The 17734-nt window shown below is 44.8% G+C and overlaps 1 protein-coding gene across 5 annotated transcripts in view; it reads right to left on the reverse strand.

The window, feature by feature from the left end:
* DIP2C (disco interacting protein 2 homolog C) overlaps positions 1-17734 on the reverse strand; it is an 851589-nt gene that overhangs the window by 109070 nt on the left and 724785 nt on the right. For all 5 annotated transcript variants that reach the window (XM_029588529.1, XM_029588527.1, XM_029588528.1 and 2 more), the window contains exons 23-25: positions 15729-15838; positions 12828-12908; positions 8419-8542 (exon numbers count right to left, since the gene is read on the reverse strand). In XM_029588529.1, the coding sequence (XP_029444389.1) occupies positions 8419-8542; positions 12828-12908; positions 15729-15838 (315 nt within the window). The remainder of the gene's footprint in view (positions 1-8418; positions 8543-12827; positions 12909-15728; positions 15839-17734) is intronic.

The raw sequence follows: 17734 nt of genomic DNA on the forward strand, positions 1-17734 counted from the left end.
AGTATTGAGGGCTGCTTTATTTAGAGACCATTTCCCATTTCACTGAGCTGCCCTCAGCCTGTTCCACTTTCTGATTTGCTGGTTTTTCATGAAATTTCTGGCACTTTTCTAAATTTTATCACATGCATATATCTAAATGGTTTCTCTTGAGCATATTTTGTGATGTGGTGATAATCAGACTTATACCTTGAAGCCACTCTCTTTGTACTGCTTGCCCCTTTATCAGTGCCTGCCTTGGAGGTGTTACTGCCACCTTTTCTGCTTTGTTCTCCCTTCATGTTGACTTGGGATGCTAATGCTGCTTTTCAGTGCTAGTTTTCTACTTGAGATGCCATTAAGGGTTCATGGCACTGTTGTTGGTAAGTGGTAACCTCTTTTAGAGCTTGGGAGTGTTCCTCCCACACTTGATCTCTTCTTTGTTTGTTATACTGGGACTTTTTGGGTTCTTGCTGGCACTGCCAGTGCCAACCTGACCAATTTTGGACACATTTAAATTTACTTTATCTGCTCTGCCTTTTCCTATCCCTGACATGATTGTTTTTATGGTACTGGGGATATGAAGATTACAATAATGATGTAATTTTTTGCATTGCTATTGTAATGCCCACTAACTGTGCCAGTACCACGCTGCTCTGTGAAGAACAGAGAGAAACTGCTGCAGTGAGTGTCACACTGTCTGCTCTATACTACTTCTCTGACACAGACAGGCTTCACAACACAACCTGTTATGCTGCACTCTCTGTCTTGTCGTCACTGCTCACTTATGCCCACTGCCCACACTGTGCCTGCTGCCAGGCAAAAAGAGAATAATGGAGAAATTACTTACCTGATAGTTTCATTTTCCTTAGTGTAGACAGATGGACTCAGGATCAGTGGATTTATACTCCCCTGCCAGCAGATGGAGACGGAGTCAGGTTTCAAAGCTAACGTCACCCTTGATACACACTTGCAGTGACCTCAGATCTTCAGTATTCTCTTCAGTGGACATACTATTGAAAAAACTTGATTAAAAATGGATAACCGTAACTGTACTCAACCAAACAAACAGTGAACCTCAGTAAGATTATAGATGCCCAGATCTAGGGACTGGATAACGGCTTACCCGCAATCTCTTGGAATCAATATCCAATTCACGGGCAAAGCCTTGGCACCGGTCTTGGGCAGCTATGGGCGGGATGCTGAGTCCATCTTTCTACATTAAGGAAAACGAAATTATCAGGTAAGCAATTTCTCCATTTCCTAGCATGTAGCCATATGGACTCAGGACCAATGGGATGTACAAAAGCTACTCCTGATTGGGGCAGGAGGCTGCCCCCAGTCCGGTTAACACCGCCCCTGCAAAGGCTGCATTCTCCCAGGCCTGAACGTCCAGGTGATAGAACCTGGAGAAGATGTACAAGGAGGACTGTGTTGCCATTTGGCAGATGTCAATGAGAGACAGCAGTCTAGCTTCCGCCCATGAGACTGCCTGAGCCCTAGTGGAATGAGCTTTAACCTGAAGGGGTAATGGCTTTCCTGCCTCCATATAGGCTCCTGTGACCACCTCCTTAATCCAGCGAGCTATGGTAACCTGCAAAGCTGGTTCGACCTGCTTCCTTCCACCATGAAGGACAAACAGGAAGTCCGTCTTTCAGACCGGTTCTGAAATTTCCAGATACCACACCAAAAGCCTACTGACATTCAAATAGCAGAGGAGGTGGTATTCTTCTGCATCCTTGTGCTTATCTAGGGATGGCAATGAATTGGACTGATTCAAATGAAACTCCAAGACTCCCTTGGGCAAGAAGGATGGAATGGTACGAAGCTGTAACGCTTCTGGAGTCATTCAGAGGAACGGTTCCCAATACGACATTGCCTGTAGTTCAGAGATGCGATGTGCCGAGTATATAGTCACCAGGTCCACTGTTTTCAAGGTTAATAAACGCAAGGAAAGACTACGCAGCATCCAAAAGGAAGGCCCTGCCAAAAACTCCTAGATTAAGATTCCACAAGGGAACCGGCCACCGTAGGGGTGGCTGGAGGTGCTTCACCCCTTTCAGAAAACGGGCCATGTCCGGATGAGCCGATAGGTGGGTTCCGTTCACTTTGCCCCTGAAACAGGAGAGAGCTGCTACCTGGACCTTCAAGGATTTAAGGGTCAAACCTTTATTCCATCCTGCAAAGATTCCAGAATTAGTGGGATTTTGTCCATCCAAGGGGAAACACCACATTCCTCACACCAGGCCTCAAATACTCTCCAGGCCCACACATATGCTAGGGACGCAGAGAACTTCCGTGCGAGGAGTAACGTGGTAATTACTGCCACCGAACATCTTCACTTCATCAGGCGAGCCCTTTCAAGGGGCAGACCATAAGACAGAATCGAGTTGGATTCTTGTGAAGGAATGGTCCTTGCTGTGGCAGGTCCCTGTGCGGTGAGAGGCACAGGGGGTCTCCACCAGGAGTCTCAGCATGTCCGCATACCTGGGTCAATATGGAGCTATTAGTAGGACTAGTCCCCTGTGGTGTTTGATTCTGCAAATGATCCTGCCTAGGAGGGGCCACGGAGGGAAGGCATACAGCAGCTCCTCTTCTGGCCAGGTCTGAACAAGTGTGTCTATCCCCAGGGTCGACTGATCTCTTCTACGACTGAAGAGTTGGGGAACCTTCACATTGTGAGATGCGGCCAGCAGGTCGATAGACAGTAGACCCCAGTGATCTACTGCCAGCTGAAAGGCTTTGGCCGACAACGCCCACTCTCCTGGATCCAGACTCTCCCTGCTTAGAAAGTCTGCTCTGACGTTGTCTTTTCCTGCGATGTGGGAGGCTGAAATCATCTGTAGATATATCTCCTTATGGAATGGGCAGAAATACATCTCCTGTGACACTTGCTGGCTTTTGGTTCCACCCTGGCGATTGGTGTAGGCTACCATTGTTGCATTGTTTGACATTACGTGGACTGCTTAACCCTGGAGTATGTGGTTGAAATGTAGACACGCCAATCTGACTGCCCGGGCTTCCAGGCGGTTTATGTTCCCGAGGGCCTCTTCCTAAGTCCAACGCCCCCTGGGCTGTCAGTTCCTGACAGTGAGCTCCCCAGCCCTGGAGGCTCGCATCTGTTGTGAGGACCAGCCAGTTCGGAAGGGACAGGGGTACGCCCCTGCCCAGATGAGCTTCCTGCAGCACCACTGGAGCTGAGAGCATACTTCCATTGGTAAGTGGAGGCGAATCGAATAGTCTTGAGACAGCGGGTTCCAAAGTGGCAGTGAAGAGCCTTGAAGTGGTCGCATATGTACCCTCGCCCACGGCACTACTTCTAGGTTTGCCACCATCAAACTGAGGACTTGAAGATAGCTCGACACTGTCAGGCATATCATGTTTATCAACAGACACATTTAGGACATCAACTTCCTTATCCACATGGTTGAGAGGAATACCTTGTCCTGCTTGGTGTTGAACCGGACTCCCAGATATTCCAAGGATTGGGAGGGTCTGAGAATGATTTTGTCCAGGTTTATGACCCAACCAAATTCCTGAAGCAAGGAGGTCACCCCGTTGGTCACCTGGGGACTCCCTTCCACGGATTCTGCCCGTATCAACCAGTCATCCAAGTACGGGTGCACCAGGATTCCCTCTTTTCTTAACGCTGCCGCTATGACCACCATAATCTTGGAAAATGTTCTGGGGCGGTGGCCAGGCCAAAGGGCAGTGCCTGGAACTGATAATGGTGACCTAGTACCTCAAAGCGTAGGAAACGATGCTCTTGCCAGATTGGAATTATGTAGGTAAGCCTCAGATAGGTCCAGGGATGTTAAGAACCTTCCTGATTGTATGGCCATTATCATGGAGCAGAGGGTTTCCATGCAGAAATTAATCAACCGTAGAGGTCCAAGATGGGGCAAAAGGAACCTTCCTTTTTGGATACAATGAAATAGATGGAATAACATCCCGTATTTTCTCCACTGCCTGCTTCTTGTGCTGGAAGTGGCAAGGAGATATCATGAATATGTCCCGAAGAGTGCTGCGAAATTCCAGTGCATATCCTTCTCGTATGAACTCCAGTACCCATTTGTCCGAAGTGATCTCGACCCACCGTTGGTAGGATAGTTGACCTCCTATCTCCTTGTTCTGAGGGTGGTTCGGAAAAACTTCACTGGGGGGTTTGGAACGAACCTGAGCCTGACCCTTACCCTCTCTTGGGCTGCCGACTTCGAAAGGACTGAGACCTCTGAAATGTTAAGTTTCTGTAGGGGCAAAGGTGTTGGAAGTCCCTGGATCAACCCCTCATGGGCAAGGGGCACTGTAACTGCTTTCTCTTATCTTCTGGTAGCCGGGGTACTGAAGATTCACCCCATTTACTGGTCAGCTTTTCCAATTCGCTTTCAAAGAGAAGTGATCCTTTAAAGGGCCTCTTTGAGAGATTTGCCTTGGAGGTTGCATCTGCTCACCAATTTCACAGCCATAGCTTTCTTCTGGCCACCACCCCTGAGGCCACTCTTCTGGCCGAGGTTTGGACTAGGTCCGAGCCCACTTGAGCTAAAAAGGTTTCGGTGGGTTCCATAACCACTCTGGAATTTGCCCCGAGTCATCCAGCTCCTGAGAGAAGAGCAGGCACAAACGAACTACAGGGCACAACAAGAAGCAATCTGTAAGGTCATTCAAATTATGTCAAAGGCCTATTTAAAAATGGACTCCATTCGCCTATCATGTGCATCCTTTAAGGCCACTCCTCTCTCCACTGGGATAGCTGTTCGCTTAGAGATGGCACAGACCAGCACATCCACTTTAGGGACATGCAAATGTTCTCTCACTGCCAGATCCAGTGGGTATAGAGCTTCTAATGCTCGTCCACCTTTAAAACCTGCTTCTGGGGCATCCCATTCTAGGTCAATCAACTCCTGGATGGCTTCCAGTACTGGAAAATAACAAGAGACTTTCCATATGGAAATCAGAATAAGATTCTTCTTTGGTTCCATCATAGAGTCTGCTCCAGGAACTCCCAGCATCTTCAAGGTCTGGGAAACCAGGGCCCGCAATTTGTCTCTATGGAAAAACTATAACATGGTCCGATACGGTTCTAAACCAGGGGGGAATTTCCCCATCTTCCAAGGAATCTGGATCCTCTTCTTCATCTGTGCCGTCCAGGTCCCTGCCAGGAATATCCTTGGTGAGTCGAAGCATGCCTCGAGGTCTGTTGATAGGAGTGGGAAAGGGAGGGCTTACTGGCTAAGGTTCTGACCAGACGGGGGCAAGTGAGGTAGCAGACTGTGCCCGTACGAAGGCTTGATGGCCTTGAAAGAATTCCACCCAAGAAGGTGGCTGGGTCCAAGTCTAGCCCAGGAGGTACTGGGGTAGGTGCCACTGAATTTCCCTCTCCCAAGGATGACCCAGTCCCGGGGTTACTCAGATCCAGGGTACTTCCGGTTAAGGCTGTCACTGACCCATTCTCTGAATGGGAGGAGCTGGGCTTTGCAAAGTCCGGGGAGGCCAACTCTCCCTGGGCTTCCTCACAGTGCTGACATAAGCAAGAATCCAGGTCAGACTGTGCAACCCTAATATGACAAGCAGTGCAGAGAGAAAGGCGCTTATGTTTCTTTGCTGCCAGAGCCAGTGGCGATGGTAAATGTTTGTTCAGACAGCTCGCACTTAAAATTTGATGTGCACAGATTTCGGGCGCCTGCGCAGGCTGCAGCGAGGGGCATGCACAGCCTGTGCGCCTGGCTTTCTTGTATTCTGCGCCTAGTAAGTTGTTTGCGTATGTATGCGTATGTGCCATTTATGTGCACAGCCTCTGCGTGGTGTTATACGCACAGCGTGTGAGCAGAGCCGATACGCACCATGTAATGAAGTTCTATGGCGGGTAATTCAGGCACAAAAATGTGTGCAAGATGGTGCAGTGTGCTGGCCAAACCTAAAGCGGGTCCTAGCCCATCAGGGGACCGCTGAACCTGCTCAAAAGCCCACTTCCCCTTACCCCAACGGGATCAGGAACGTCGTCGGTATAGTGCGCCGAGCAAGGAGACCGGAGGAAGTCTTACCGAAAACCCTCCAAAGTCTCTGAATCGGGAAGAAATCCTCTTCTCTTTATTTATTTATTTTTATTTTTTTTTAACTTACCTGTGCTCAGCGTTTACCGGCTGAGTACAGAGACAGTCTCTGGTTGCAGGGGGCAAGGGCTTTGTCTGTCACCGCCAAGCTCAGCTTCCTGCACCCGCTACTTTTCAGCTGCTTCAGCAGCAAAGTCCACACAGGCTACCAGACTAAGGCACACCTCTGAGGGATTCGGAATTCACCTCAGGAATTCTCAGCTGGGAGAGGGACCTTTAGGTATCACCACAGGAGAACGAGGCTCAATCTTTTCTCCAATTTAAAGTAGAATTTCTTTTTCCAAAAGGTACAGCGATCCCCATAGGGAAAGCATGTCTGCATCTGCTGGAGACGGAGAAATACTGAAGGGCTGAGGTCACTGCAGGGGTGTATCGAGGGCGACGCCAGCTTTGAAATCTGACTCCGACTCCATCTGCTATCAGGGGAGCATAAACCCATTAGTCCTGGGTCCATCTGGCTACACTCTAGGAAAATTATTAATCTCAAATGTACCTAAGGCTTTAATCACCAGAAAGGAAAAACAGAACAGCAACTGCAAGCCAAGTAACACAAATCTGCATAAAAACTCTAAATAAATAAATAAAATAAATAAAAATTGTGGCGTAGCATTGCCTCACTAACTTCCTCTCTGGTGAGACTGAGTGACTGCTGTTGACACAGTGAGACTATAAAATATGCTGCAGCAAAAATCTTTAGCAAGAACTCAGAGAGAGCTCAGAGTTATGCTTTCACACAGATAATGTCTTGAGAAGCAATGTAGAGCAAATCTCTAACATGCTCAGTCTTCAAGATCAGCTTGAAAGCGTCACTGTATCCAGTCTGCATAGATAGGTAAGACTGGCAAATTGCTTAACTGTGATATGACATTCCTCTTGTCTCCTTAACAACATGCTCATCCCTCCCCTTCTCTGACTGCCTGCTCTACAATGTATCAATTTCTAACCCTACACATGCACCTGTTGCTTTCCTATGATTTCTAAGTATCCATTAAGTATATAATGTCTTATAGAAATCATTCTATTTAAAAAAAAACAAAAAAAAACAAAAAGGATTTGGTTAATTCGTGGGGACCCTTCAGTTTGTTTGGAGTCTCACGAAATGAATTGGCCACTATTTGTTTTGTTTTTATATTTCGTTACCACTGTCTGTACCACCTGCCTGAAATCTGACTGGAGAATCTGATGCTTTAAATACCTAATACAAAAGGTATCTAACCAGAACAAAGATATAAAAAAAAAAAAAAACAAAAACCCTTAACCTGAGATTTCATACTTAATTGAGAATCTAATATTAATCCTAAATTGCAAGGCTCAGTCACTACTGGCAACATTAGTTTCAGAGATTCCAGGGTTAACGCAACCTCTACTGCAGCTGGACCCTCAAGTCCAAACCAAGTTAACACTATCTTTTGCATAATTCATACAGGTTTCACTGCCTGCAGAGAACCAAGTTCACTCCAGGACTAGTCAGAGCTTCAAACTACAAAGTGATTATATCCAAATAACAAACCGGCATGCAGCTGTGGAATCTCCATAATGTGCAAACTTTCAGGCCGATACAGTGCAGTGCGCTCCGGCAGAGTGCACTGTTAACCCGCGATTGGACGCGCGTTTTCGACGCGCTAGCTTTACCCCCTATTCAGTAAGGGGTAATAGCGCGTCGAAAACGCCCGTCCAATCCCCCCGAACCTAATAGCGCCCGCAACATGCAAATGCACGTGGATGGCCCTATTAGGTATTCCCGCGCAATTCAGAAAGCAAAATGTGCAGCCAAGCTGCACATTTTACTTTTAGAAATTAGCGCCTACCCAAAGGTAGGCGTTAATTTCACCAGGCACTGGGAAAGTGCACAGAAAAGCAATTTTTACTTAATATCGCCATGATATTAAGTCGGAGGGTGCACAGAAAAGCAGTTTTTTCTGCTTTTCTGTGCACCCTCCGACTTAATATCATGGCGATATTAAGTCGGAGGTCCCGAAAGTTAAAAAAAAAGTTTAAAAAAAATAATTTTGAAATCGGCCCGCAGCTTGAAAACCGGATGCTCAATTTAGCCGGCGTCTGGTTTCCAAACCTCAACAGGTTTGATAACAGATGCTGGCAAAATTGAGCATCAGCTGTCAAGCCCGCTGACAGCCACCTCTCCTGTCCAAAAAGAGGTGCTAGGGACGTGCTAGTGTCCCTGGCGCCTCTTTTTGTCGTGGGCCCTCATTTGAATACAGAATCGTGCACACAGGAGAGTGGCCTGTGCGTGTTCCGGGAGAGAGGGCGTTCGCCCGCTCTCCCGAGACTTTTACTGTATCGGCCCGTTAAAAAGTTGTATAAAACTCCTTACCTGGAGGGTAGACCAGAGCCACATGATCTCCATCTTGCAAGTGCCCTCTTTCCATAAGCATTACAGCAATTTTCTCCGCTCGTTTATGCAACTGGACACACGTTAGAGAATTTGCTATTGTTCCCTGAGGTTCAACAGAAGACAGTGTCTTAACTTTTGTTGCTACTGAAAATTGTGAGACTTGCTTAAAAAAGCTGCAGGAAAGAAAAGGCAGTTTCACAAACACAGGGCCCGATGTATGGAGGAGTACAGTAAAGCTCAGCGCAGACTTTTAACCCATGTGGTAAAGGAAAAAAATAACTCCCAATGCAGTCAGTAAATGTTATGCTAATGCATCGTGAGTTAAAAAGCATGCAAACCTGAGTTAAAGTGTGTGCTTGGACATTTACACTGACTTAGCGCACATTTTAACTCCGATGGGAAAAAGGAGTCTCTCAAACTTATTTTATACACACAAGAAACACAACTTGTATGTAGAAATCCATGTGTTTCTGTTACATGCAATTCACTTTGTTAGTAATTTAAAATCTTATAAATAAAGAAAAAAAAAAAAAACCAACTTGTGTGCATAAAAGCCTTTTATGCACAGAAAGCACATTTTGAGCACACCAGGTACGTTTTCTACGCATAAAAGCTGATTTATACACCCAAAAATATTACCAGTGCAGTAAATGTGCTTCATTTATGCACACAGCACGTTTTCTGTGCATAAAATCCCAATTACAGGTCCTGGCACTAGAACTGCAGCTTCTACGCTTAAACTAACATTAGCCCTGGAAACGTTAATCCATCTGTGAATAGGAGTTAAGTTTCCAGCACTAAATGATCAAGTGTTTGTACCGGTGCAAAAGCCCCTTCAATCACAAAATAACAGGACCCAATATAGGTTCAATGCCAACAGACACAAGGGGGAGGATAATTTTATCCCAGCAGCAGAAAGCAGGTGGCTCTGCCTTTGCTACATTCTGAAGCATAAAGTGGATCCACACCATTTGAAGATGCAATTGTTTATTAGTGGCAACCATAAAAATGGCCCAGCAGCCATATGGAGACTTTCAAACAAATGTGCGCGGCGGCATATATGCGTGTATATGGCTGTGTGTACTTTTTCCATAGTATTTTATAACCTGCACCATTTTATAAATTACATGTATTTTTACCCCTCAGCATACTGTACACATGTGTATGTAGGCTTATGCACAAATGCATTGAAAGCGAGTATTACAATGCATTGAACACACATACGTTTCCTACCTATTTTAATAATATACATGCATATATTTTACTTGTGAAAATAAAGTAGGACTTACTTGCATATATCGGGTTTTACATGTGCAAGTCTGCCAATTTTAAAATTTGCACGGGTCATTACCAGTTTTACCAATTAGTTCACCAGTGTGCCCAGCCCTTTCTTAGGTCATCGAGACTTTCCTGGTTTTTCAGCCTGAACTCCTTCCAGTTTACCCAGATCTCCCACCCGGCCAATAGTACATAATAAACCTGTTTAATATCAGTTAATACCAGATAATTAACAGGTGTAAAAATACACGAGCAGGTTGGAAAATATATGCACATGTCTTTTAAAATGGAAACTTATGCACATAAGTGTTGTCCCCACCTAGGAACATTCCTAGACTAGAGATGAGCTTCGTTTTTCTGGCTCGGGTCGGGTTTCAGTTCGGGCGCTTCGTGGGAAAACTCGTTTTCCCACGGATCGTTTTTCGGCAAAAACGAAGCTGGAACCCGAACCCAGAAAAACAAATTAAATTAAAAAAAAATCCAAATCGGAAAACAAACCACTCCAACCCTTCACATTTACTGTATTACAATCCCCCACTATCCCAATCCCCAAGACCCCCCAAGACTTGCCAAAAGTCCCTGGTGGTCCAGCGGGGGTCCTGGAGCGATCTCCTGCACTCGGGCCATCAGCTGCCAGTATTCAAAATGGTGCCGATAGCCTTTGCCCTTACTATGTCACAGGGGCTACTGGTGCCATTGGTCAGCCCCTGTCACATGGTAGGAGCACAAGATGGCGCCGGCCGTCCACTGCTCCTACCATGTGACAGGGACCGACCAATGGCACCGATAGGCCCTGTGACATCGTAAGGGTAAAGGGCCATCGGCACCCATTTTGATTCATAGCAGGCCCGACAGCCCAAAGGGAGAGATATCGCTCATGGGACCCCACTGGACCACCAGGGCTTTTAGTACGTCTTGGGGAGGGATCGGGATGGTGGAGGGGGGGGTTTGTAATACAGTAAATGTGAAGGGTTGGGATGTTTTTTGGGGTTTTTTTTAAATAAATGTGCCCCTCCCCACCGGACAAACCTGAAAAACGAATTTTCCCCGAAGTTCGGGGAAAATCCGTTTCGTGGTTAACGTCCCCCAAACCACGACGAATTAGGCAATTTTGTTGAAATTGCCCAATTCGTGATAAACGAATGCACATCTCTATCCTAGTCTGCCTTTTTTTAAGCACGTATATGTGTGTGAGAAAGGAGCAGATCTTAAAACCTGCAAGCTGGTGTAGATTTCTTCGTGCAACCCGGCGCAAGCAAATCTACGCCTGGTTTTATAACATGCGCGCGCAGTCACGAGCATGTTATAAAGTCCAGGGTCGGCGTGCTCAAGGGGGTGCACAATTCTGCAACTTGCGCACGCTGAGCTGCGCAACCTTCCTCCGTTCCCTCCGCCTCCCCCACCTTCCCCTCCCTAACCCGCCCCCCAGCCCTATCTAAACCCCCCCCTTATCTTTGTCGGAGAAGTTGCGCCTGCCTACCGGCAGGCGTAGCTTACACATGCCGGCCAATGGCCGGCTGCGATCCCAGGCCCAGCAGCAAATGGCCGCTGTGCCTGGAGGCTCTGGCCCCGTCCACACCGCGCCCCTTTTTGCAAGCCCCAGGACACACGCGCGTCTATGGGCTTGTGTGTGCTGCCAAGCCTATGCAAGATAGGCTTGGCGTGCGCAGGGGCAGGTTTTCGGGGTTACGCACGTATGTTACAAGCAGAGGCTACTTGCTCATGTATATGCTAATTTTTACACGCATAAATTTTGCAAAATTCACCTGATAATGTCATTGTGCACTATTTCTCCAGCCCTCTTACACGTACAAACCTTATTGTAACATGTATGAGGTCAATTTGCAAATGGAACTTCTACCAAACCACTGCCAACCTAACTGCTGTTCCAAGGGTGACAAATTCAGTTTGGGGTGCAAATTAGGCAAAAGGATAAATCTTCACCATGAAAGGAAATTATGATGATAAATAAGACAAGTGGAACATTCAAAAATAACATTTTCCCCACCTGTGTCTATGAAAAAAAATCTTTTTTGACCTAGGTTCATAATATCTCTTTATTTTTTTTTATAGGTCAGTGTCCTAACAATTTCACATACCCAGTGGGATCAGGTGGCATCGCCCATATTATACAGGTTCTTTATTAAAGCCAAAGGGTCAAGAGGGGACCATCCTCAGCTCACGACTCACACCTCGCCTTTGATCATAGACAGAAAATTCTGTCTGAAAGTGTCTCTGGGTGACCACATTTGAGGTACAAAAGTGAAACTATCAGATTACTGGTGGGTGACACAAAACACTAGTCAGGAAAAGATTCTGTAGAAAGTGTTCAAGTGGTTTACTCTTTAATCTTGAAGGAAATTGTGGTTCAAATCACATCTATGAATCGATCTAAATCTTTTTAATCCATATAGAGACATTAGTCTTTACCATTAGATACTCTTGGGGGAATTCTACGCAAAAAAATGTAAAATTCTGCACTACAAAAAATGTAAATTCTGCAAAATTCTGTATACGTTCTATTGGCCAAGATAACACAATATACACAGTCTGAGTAATTAATTTAAAATGCAGTACAGACTACTTATTACTCAAAGCTGCAGAGTTTTAAAAATTCTGAGCAGAATTTCCCTAGAAGTACAGTGTAAGAGTGAGCCTATTCCCCTAGCCAGATTCCTTTCACTCTGCCCTCGCAGGCCCCAACTCCTCAGGCCTCCACTACCTCTCCCCTCCCCTTTCTAGGCTAAACCCCTTTCACTCTATCATCACCCACCAAGCTCTCCACTCTTAGAGGCCGAATCAGTAAGGTTTCATGGGAAAATGGGTGCCTTATTGAAACTGTAACTCAAATCCCTTTATATTTATGAGGTTGGGCCTTCTGAGGTCCCTGGAGGCCCATGGGGAGTGGATTCACATCCTTAAAATGAAGGCGTCATCCCACCCAATGAGAGCTGGCATATATGCTGCAGGCGCAGTAACATATGACAGCATGCAAACTTTTCACAAATATTAACACAATGTTACATAATGTGAATTATATTTGGGAAATCAGCTAAAGTATCTTTTTTGAAAGGTTGTGTGGACATGCGAGAAGGCTTGAAATCACTTACCCTGCAGTTCAGTAGTGTGTATAGAACATGATCGGGCGTGGTCTGTGCTCGCCACTGCAAAACCTCTGACAAGAAGAGAAACTAAAATACAGCAGAAAAAAAATAAACATTTTCAAAGCAAACATGCAAAATCGTTAGACATTATCATATCAAATCAGTGGCAAGAAGAATGTGGCATAGATGCCACTATGGGTTTTAATGCCCAGGAGAGATCTCTCTATGTTAATCGCCATTAACATCAACATATTTGAATAAGCATAAGTTTGAGATTTGAGAGCAGGGATTCCAATTGTTAAAGACTCAAAATCTGGCAACCGTCTCTATGCAAACCTCTCATAAGCATTTGTAATTCAATTACCTAAGGTACAAAAAAACCCCATCCTAACCAAAAGTCAAAGCAGATCAGCTCTTCTTATTGATCCTAGGAAAGTAAAGGAAAGCTTCACTTTTCCTTTTGATAGTTGTGTTTAAATACTTTAATGAAACTGAATCATGAATGCTTATGAGAGATGGGTGCATGCACACACTACATGAGGGCCGAGACGTAGACGATTGGCTATACTGCTCACAAGTTTCAAACCTGTGCCAATTCAAACCCATTTGCGGGCCTGCTATTATGCATCCAGTATGTGCACGCATTTTTGTGCGTCACTAGTGTAACAAGTAGTGCATTCCTGCTCAGTGGTATACTCTTGTCTGCAAATCTTCTGGGGGTAAGGGATTTCTTTTTTACATTTTAATGTGATTCACCACCTGCAAAGTCAAAACAATGACAGCAAGTACTGACTGAGAATAAATTATAGTCTCATCAATAGGTCCACGTCAGCGTGCCCTAACCACACAACTCCGTTCCCACCCATGTGATCTATTAATACATTTGTAAAAAGGCAGAAAAGTATTCAAGCTTCATTTAAGTCATCTTGCCTTCTTGAAATTTCCTGTTAAATGTATCCACAGGGTGCCACCCCAGTTTCTACAATGAACCTCATGTAACTCACAGACTTAAAATCAAGTACAAAGAATTAACTGGGAAACTAAGACGGCTCATGATTTACCATATTACAATGCGAGTATGCATGCAGACCAGCTTCCTGCTGTCAAAAAGAGCAAATTGGAAACAACCACATTCACATAGATGGATAGCAAACCCTAAGCCAGTTTCCCTGCTTTCAAACCTCTGGTAATGTAGGGGGGTTCCCCTCCCCCCCCTCAGGAAACCCTTCCCCACCAACACCAAACTTAATCAAGCAAAACTTAATCATAATAATAATAATGATGATGACGACAACAACAACCCGGGCATGGCTCTCGTGTTTGCCTACCATCTCTGTGCTTTGGAAGCAGGAAAAAGAATATATATATTTTTAATGTATTTATTAAAACATTTGTTGGCCGATTTATTCTTCCCTATCCCACCACACCTCTCAATATTTTGACTCCTATAGATAATTAGCCACTTTCCAGCTGAGTACTGTGCCTCTAAAGTCTTAAAATCAGCAAGCCTCTTCATGTTAAGTATGAGATTTTTCCTAATTCACTTTTTTTCATATAACTTCACCTGTTTCTTCTGCTTGGCAATCCCCCAAGGCCCCACCTTAAAAAAAACATACAAAAAAAAACTCCACCAAACAAAGCCATAAGTCCTAATTTAAATAAAGAATTGTGCTCTCGGTCCCAGAGCTCTCACTGTGGTCTCTCCCTCTTCCATGTGACTAAGGCTGCTACCGCTTGATGAGCTGCTGGGACATGACATGGCGGCAAACTGGGCAGGCCACAATTATGAACAAAAGGACTTAGAGTACAACCAAGACCTTTGGTTGCCACATCCTAGCAATGTTTATATGCGAATATATATATTATTGGGAAATGTGCAATCCTACAATCACAAAGCTCAAGTCATAAAGCTCCGTATCCAACCCTTACTATATCTTCCCAAGAAGGTTGACTTATAAAACAGATATTCCGAAAACTTCAACTAAATCTCCAACTTTAAGCCACTCAGCCGTAATTCAACAGGAAGTTCACTTAAGCCTCTCGTGCACACCTTTATGACCAAAAGGCTTCTAATTTCAAGTACTCAGACTAAAAAAGAGAATCAACTTGACTTCAGAAAAGCTAGGTCCAGTCCCAGAATGAAAGAAACTATCCCAAACCTTATTAAAGGTTTTCAACATCATTAATTCTGACAAAATGTTTCCAATATAGCTGCAACTCATATCAAACTGGACAATTCTTTTTAAAGATCTGTGCCATGAAGAGATAAGGTGGTACCCAAGGCAGAAGATATTTTTTTTTGTCTTTATCCCTCCCCTGCCTGATTTGTTCTTCCTGGGTTTTTGCTGCCACACATCTCCTCAGGAGGATCATGGCTAACAGCCAGGAAACCCTTCTTTCTAGCCCCACGGTTGGAGGGGCAACTCCCATCAGCGCCACTGGCAAGGAATACCAGTGCAGTGGCAACCACCTTCCTCCTTCTCCAGGTCTGAGCATGCTCACATCTGGCTCGCCCCATTGGATGAGGGATCCAAACCAGGATGTCTCGCAGCACAGGGCCATGGGTTTTTTTTTTTAAACTGTACTGGCATATCCTATTCCTGCTTCTTCCAGGTTCAGAGGGAGTGGGGCAGTGAAGTGCTAATGTGCAAACTGAGCAGATCCACAGCAGTTAACAATGGCAGCCAGGGATCAAACGTTTGTATAAAATATGGTGTAGCTATGTTTTAACAACCATTCATTCAAACATGCAAGCGAATCCCACTTTTTTTTTTTTTAATGCAATTTCATCACACATGGAATACCAAGGGGAAAAATATAGTTGCATCATATTCATGCTCATTTTTTTTGAGAACCATTTAAAACATGACCTTTATTGTATAATCTTTAGAGACCTTTTCTGCTTACCTTCCTAGCCTGATCATTGTCCTCAATCTGTCCCAGATCTCGTCCGCTAGCCTGTGCAATCCGTTTTCCAGAGACCAGGTTCCCCACCATCACAGAGGCAGGGCCAATTTCTAAGGACGTGCATTGGAAATATGCCAATAAGAACAGCATTACAGGCTGATAAATCAAAGTCAGCTTTAACAGTATTAAAATCTCTGGCATGGAGGTTTTCTTGATATTAACTACTATTGCAGAATGTCCAGGAATCATCACATCATAACCTCTGGCACAAAAAAAATAAGAAATTTAATAGTAAAAAATGTGATCACATTGGAGTGTTTCGTAACCACAGTATACTTAATCTTTTATATAGATGAATCAAAGCAGACCAAGAAGTGTGTGTGTGTGTGTGTTACAATGAAGAGTATTACAAAATGCTTCTACAAAATTGTTGCCTATTGGAGCTATGCGCTATTGTAACTCACACAAGGGCCAATCTGCAAATATTTTTAATTCATATAGACGGGAGTTTTTCCATAAAATTCACTATAGAAGTATGGGTTTCTCTGTTCTCTGCATGGCGGCTGCACGTTGGGCTTTATTTATTTATTTATTTTTACGGTCCAAAAATCCAGGGAGCGGGTGAGCACTACAATACCTGCCAGGAAAACCCACGGGGCTTGAATCAGAATCTACATTCCACCACTAAGACTTGAGTGATCGTGGGCAAATCACGTCATCTTCCTTCCCCTCCCACTTACTTAAATTGTCCTGGATTAACAGTGTTAAAAGTAATGGAAGTTTTCTACCCATCAGCATCTACACTGTTAACTCCTACAGATTCAAACTGTTAACCAGCAGATTCAAACTGAGCTTGCATGATGGCACTTCCCGTCCTGTTTCCACTACCTCCTGCAGGGGTTCTTCCTGCCCAACCTGAGAACATTTCCCGTAATTCATGAACTGAAACTCACATTTTACCAGGGTTCTTTAGTATCATGGATCAGTCTATATATATACTGATGCTGTACTAGCAAGCAATTCACCCAAACCCCCCCACAGGAGAAGAGTCGGCTCTGACAGTAGTAGGAGTTAATAAGAAATGAACAGATGGTAAGTAAAATTTCAATTCTGTTTGCAATGGGCTTATATTTGGCCTGAGTCTCACTATTGATGAACTCAGAGCCACACACAGACACCTTTCACTGCAACCATGAGGATACAAAGAGGCATGTAGAGAACTGTCCCTGACACCTAATCCCCCACATAATTGCTTTCTGCTTGCAGATCCCCACACAATTGCTTTCTGCTGGCAGAAAGATAAGGTTATAGGATAAAAGACCTCTGACACAATCACTTTTGTGGTGTCCCTTGCTAGGTGGCAATTCAGCAACAAAGCATAAAAAGATTCATTCAAACTGACAAAGAAAGAAGACGACAGACGGACTGAGATCTGCAACACTGCGCTCTTCAACTCTGGACTGTTTACGTAAGGGCATATTACGCTGTATTTTATATCTATGGAAGCCCATATATATATCTTCTTGCATTACTTCATAACCGAGCACATATAATATTAGTTGTTTTGGAATCTACTCTTGCTCCGATCTGACGTGTGAGCGAGTTGCGCAGTGTATGTGTAAAATGTCTCGTGATCTGGATGCTGGCCGGCAGGAGGCAGCCTGCGGGATCTGCTCACCACACCTGCACACCGCACGCAGTGGAATACTATTCCACCTTCCAACAGACATGACTTGTGGGACACAGCACAGCGGTACTGCCTAGGGTGGGACTCTCACTAGCTTGACTCCCAGCTGCCAACATCAGCTGAAGCCTAGTGCTTTGTGAAAGTCAGAATGGAAGTCCATATTGTTGGTCTGCATCTCTTTTCCACTGATTGCGCCGGTTGAGTAGGACTCACTGTGATGCAAAAATCTAATACCTCTGAAGATGGAAACCTTAGAATCTGGTAGAATCTTCTTTCAAACGCCGTAGAAGATTAATAAATGTTCAGATTTTGTGAAGAA

This window comes from Rhinatrema bivittatum, chromosome 2 (assembly GCF_901001135.1).
Source record: "Rhinatrema bivittatum chromosome 2, aRhiBiv1.1, whole genome shotgun sequence".
NCBI lineage: Eukaryota > Metazoa > Chordata > Amphibia > Gymnophiona > Rhinatrematidae > Rhinatrema > Rhinatrema bivittatum.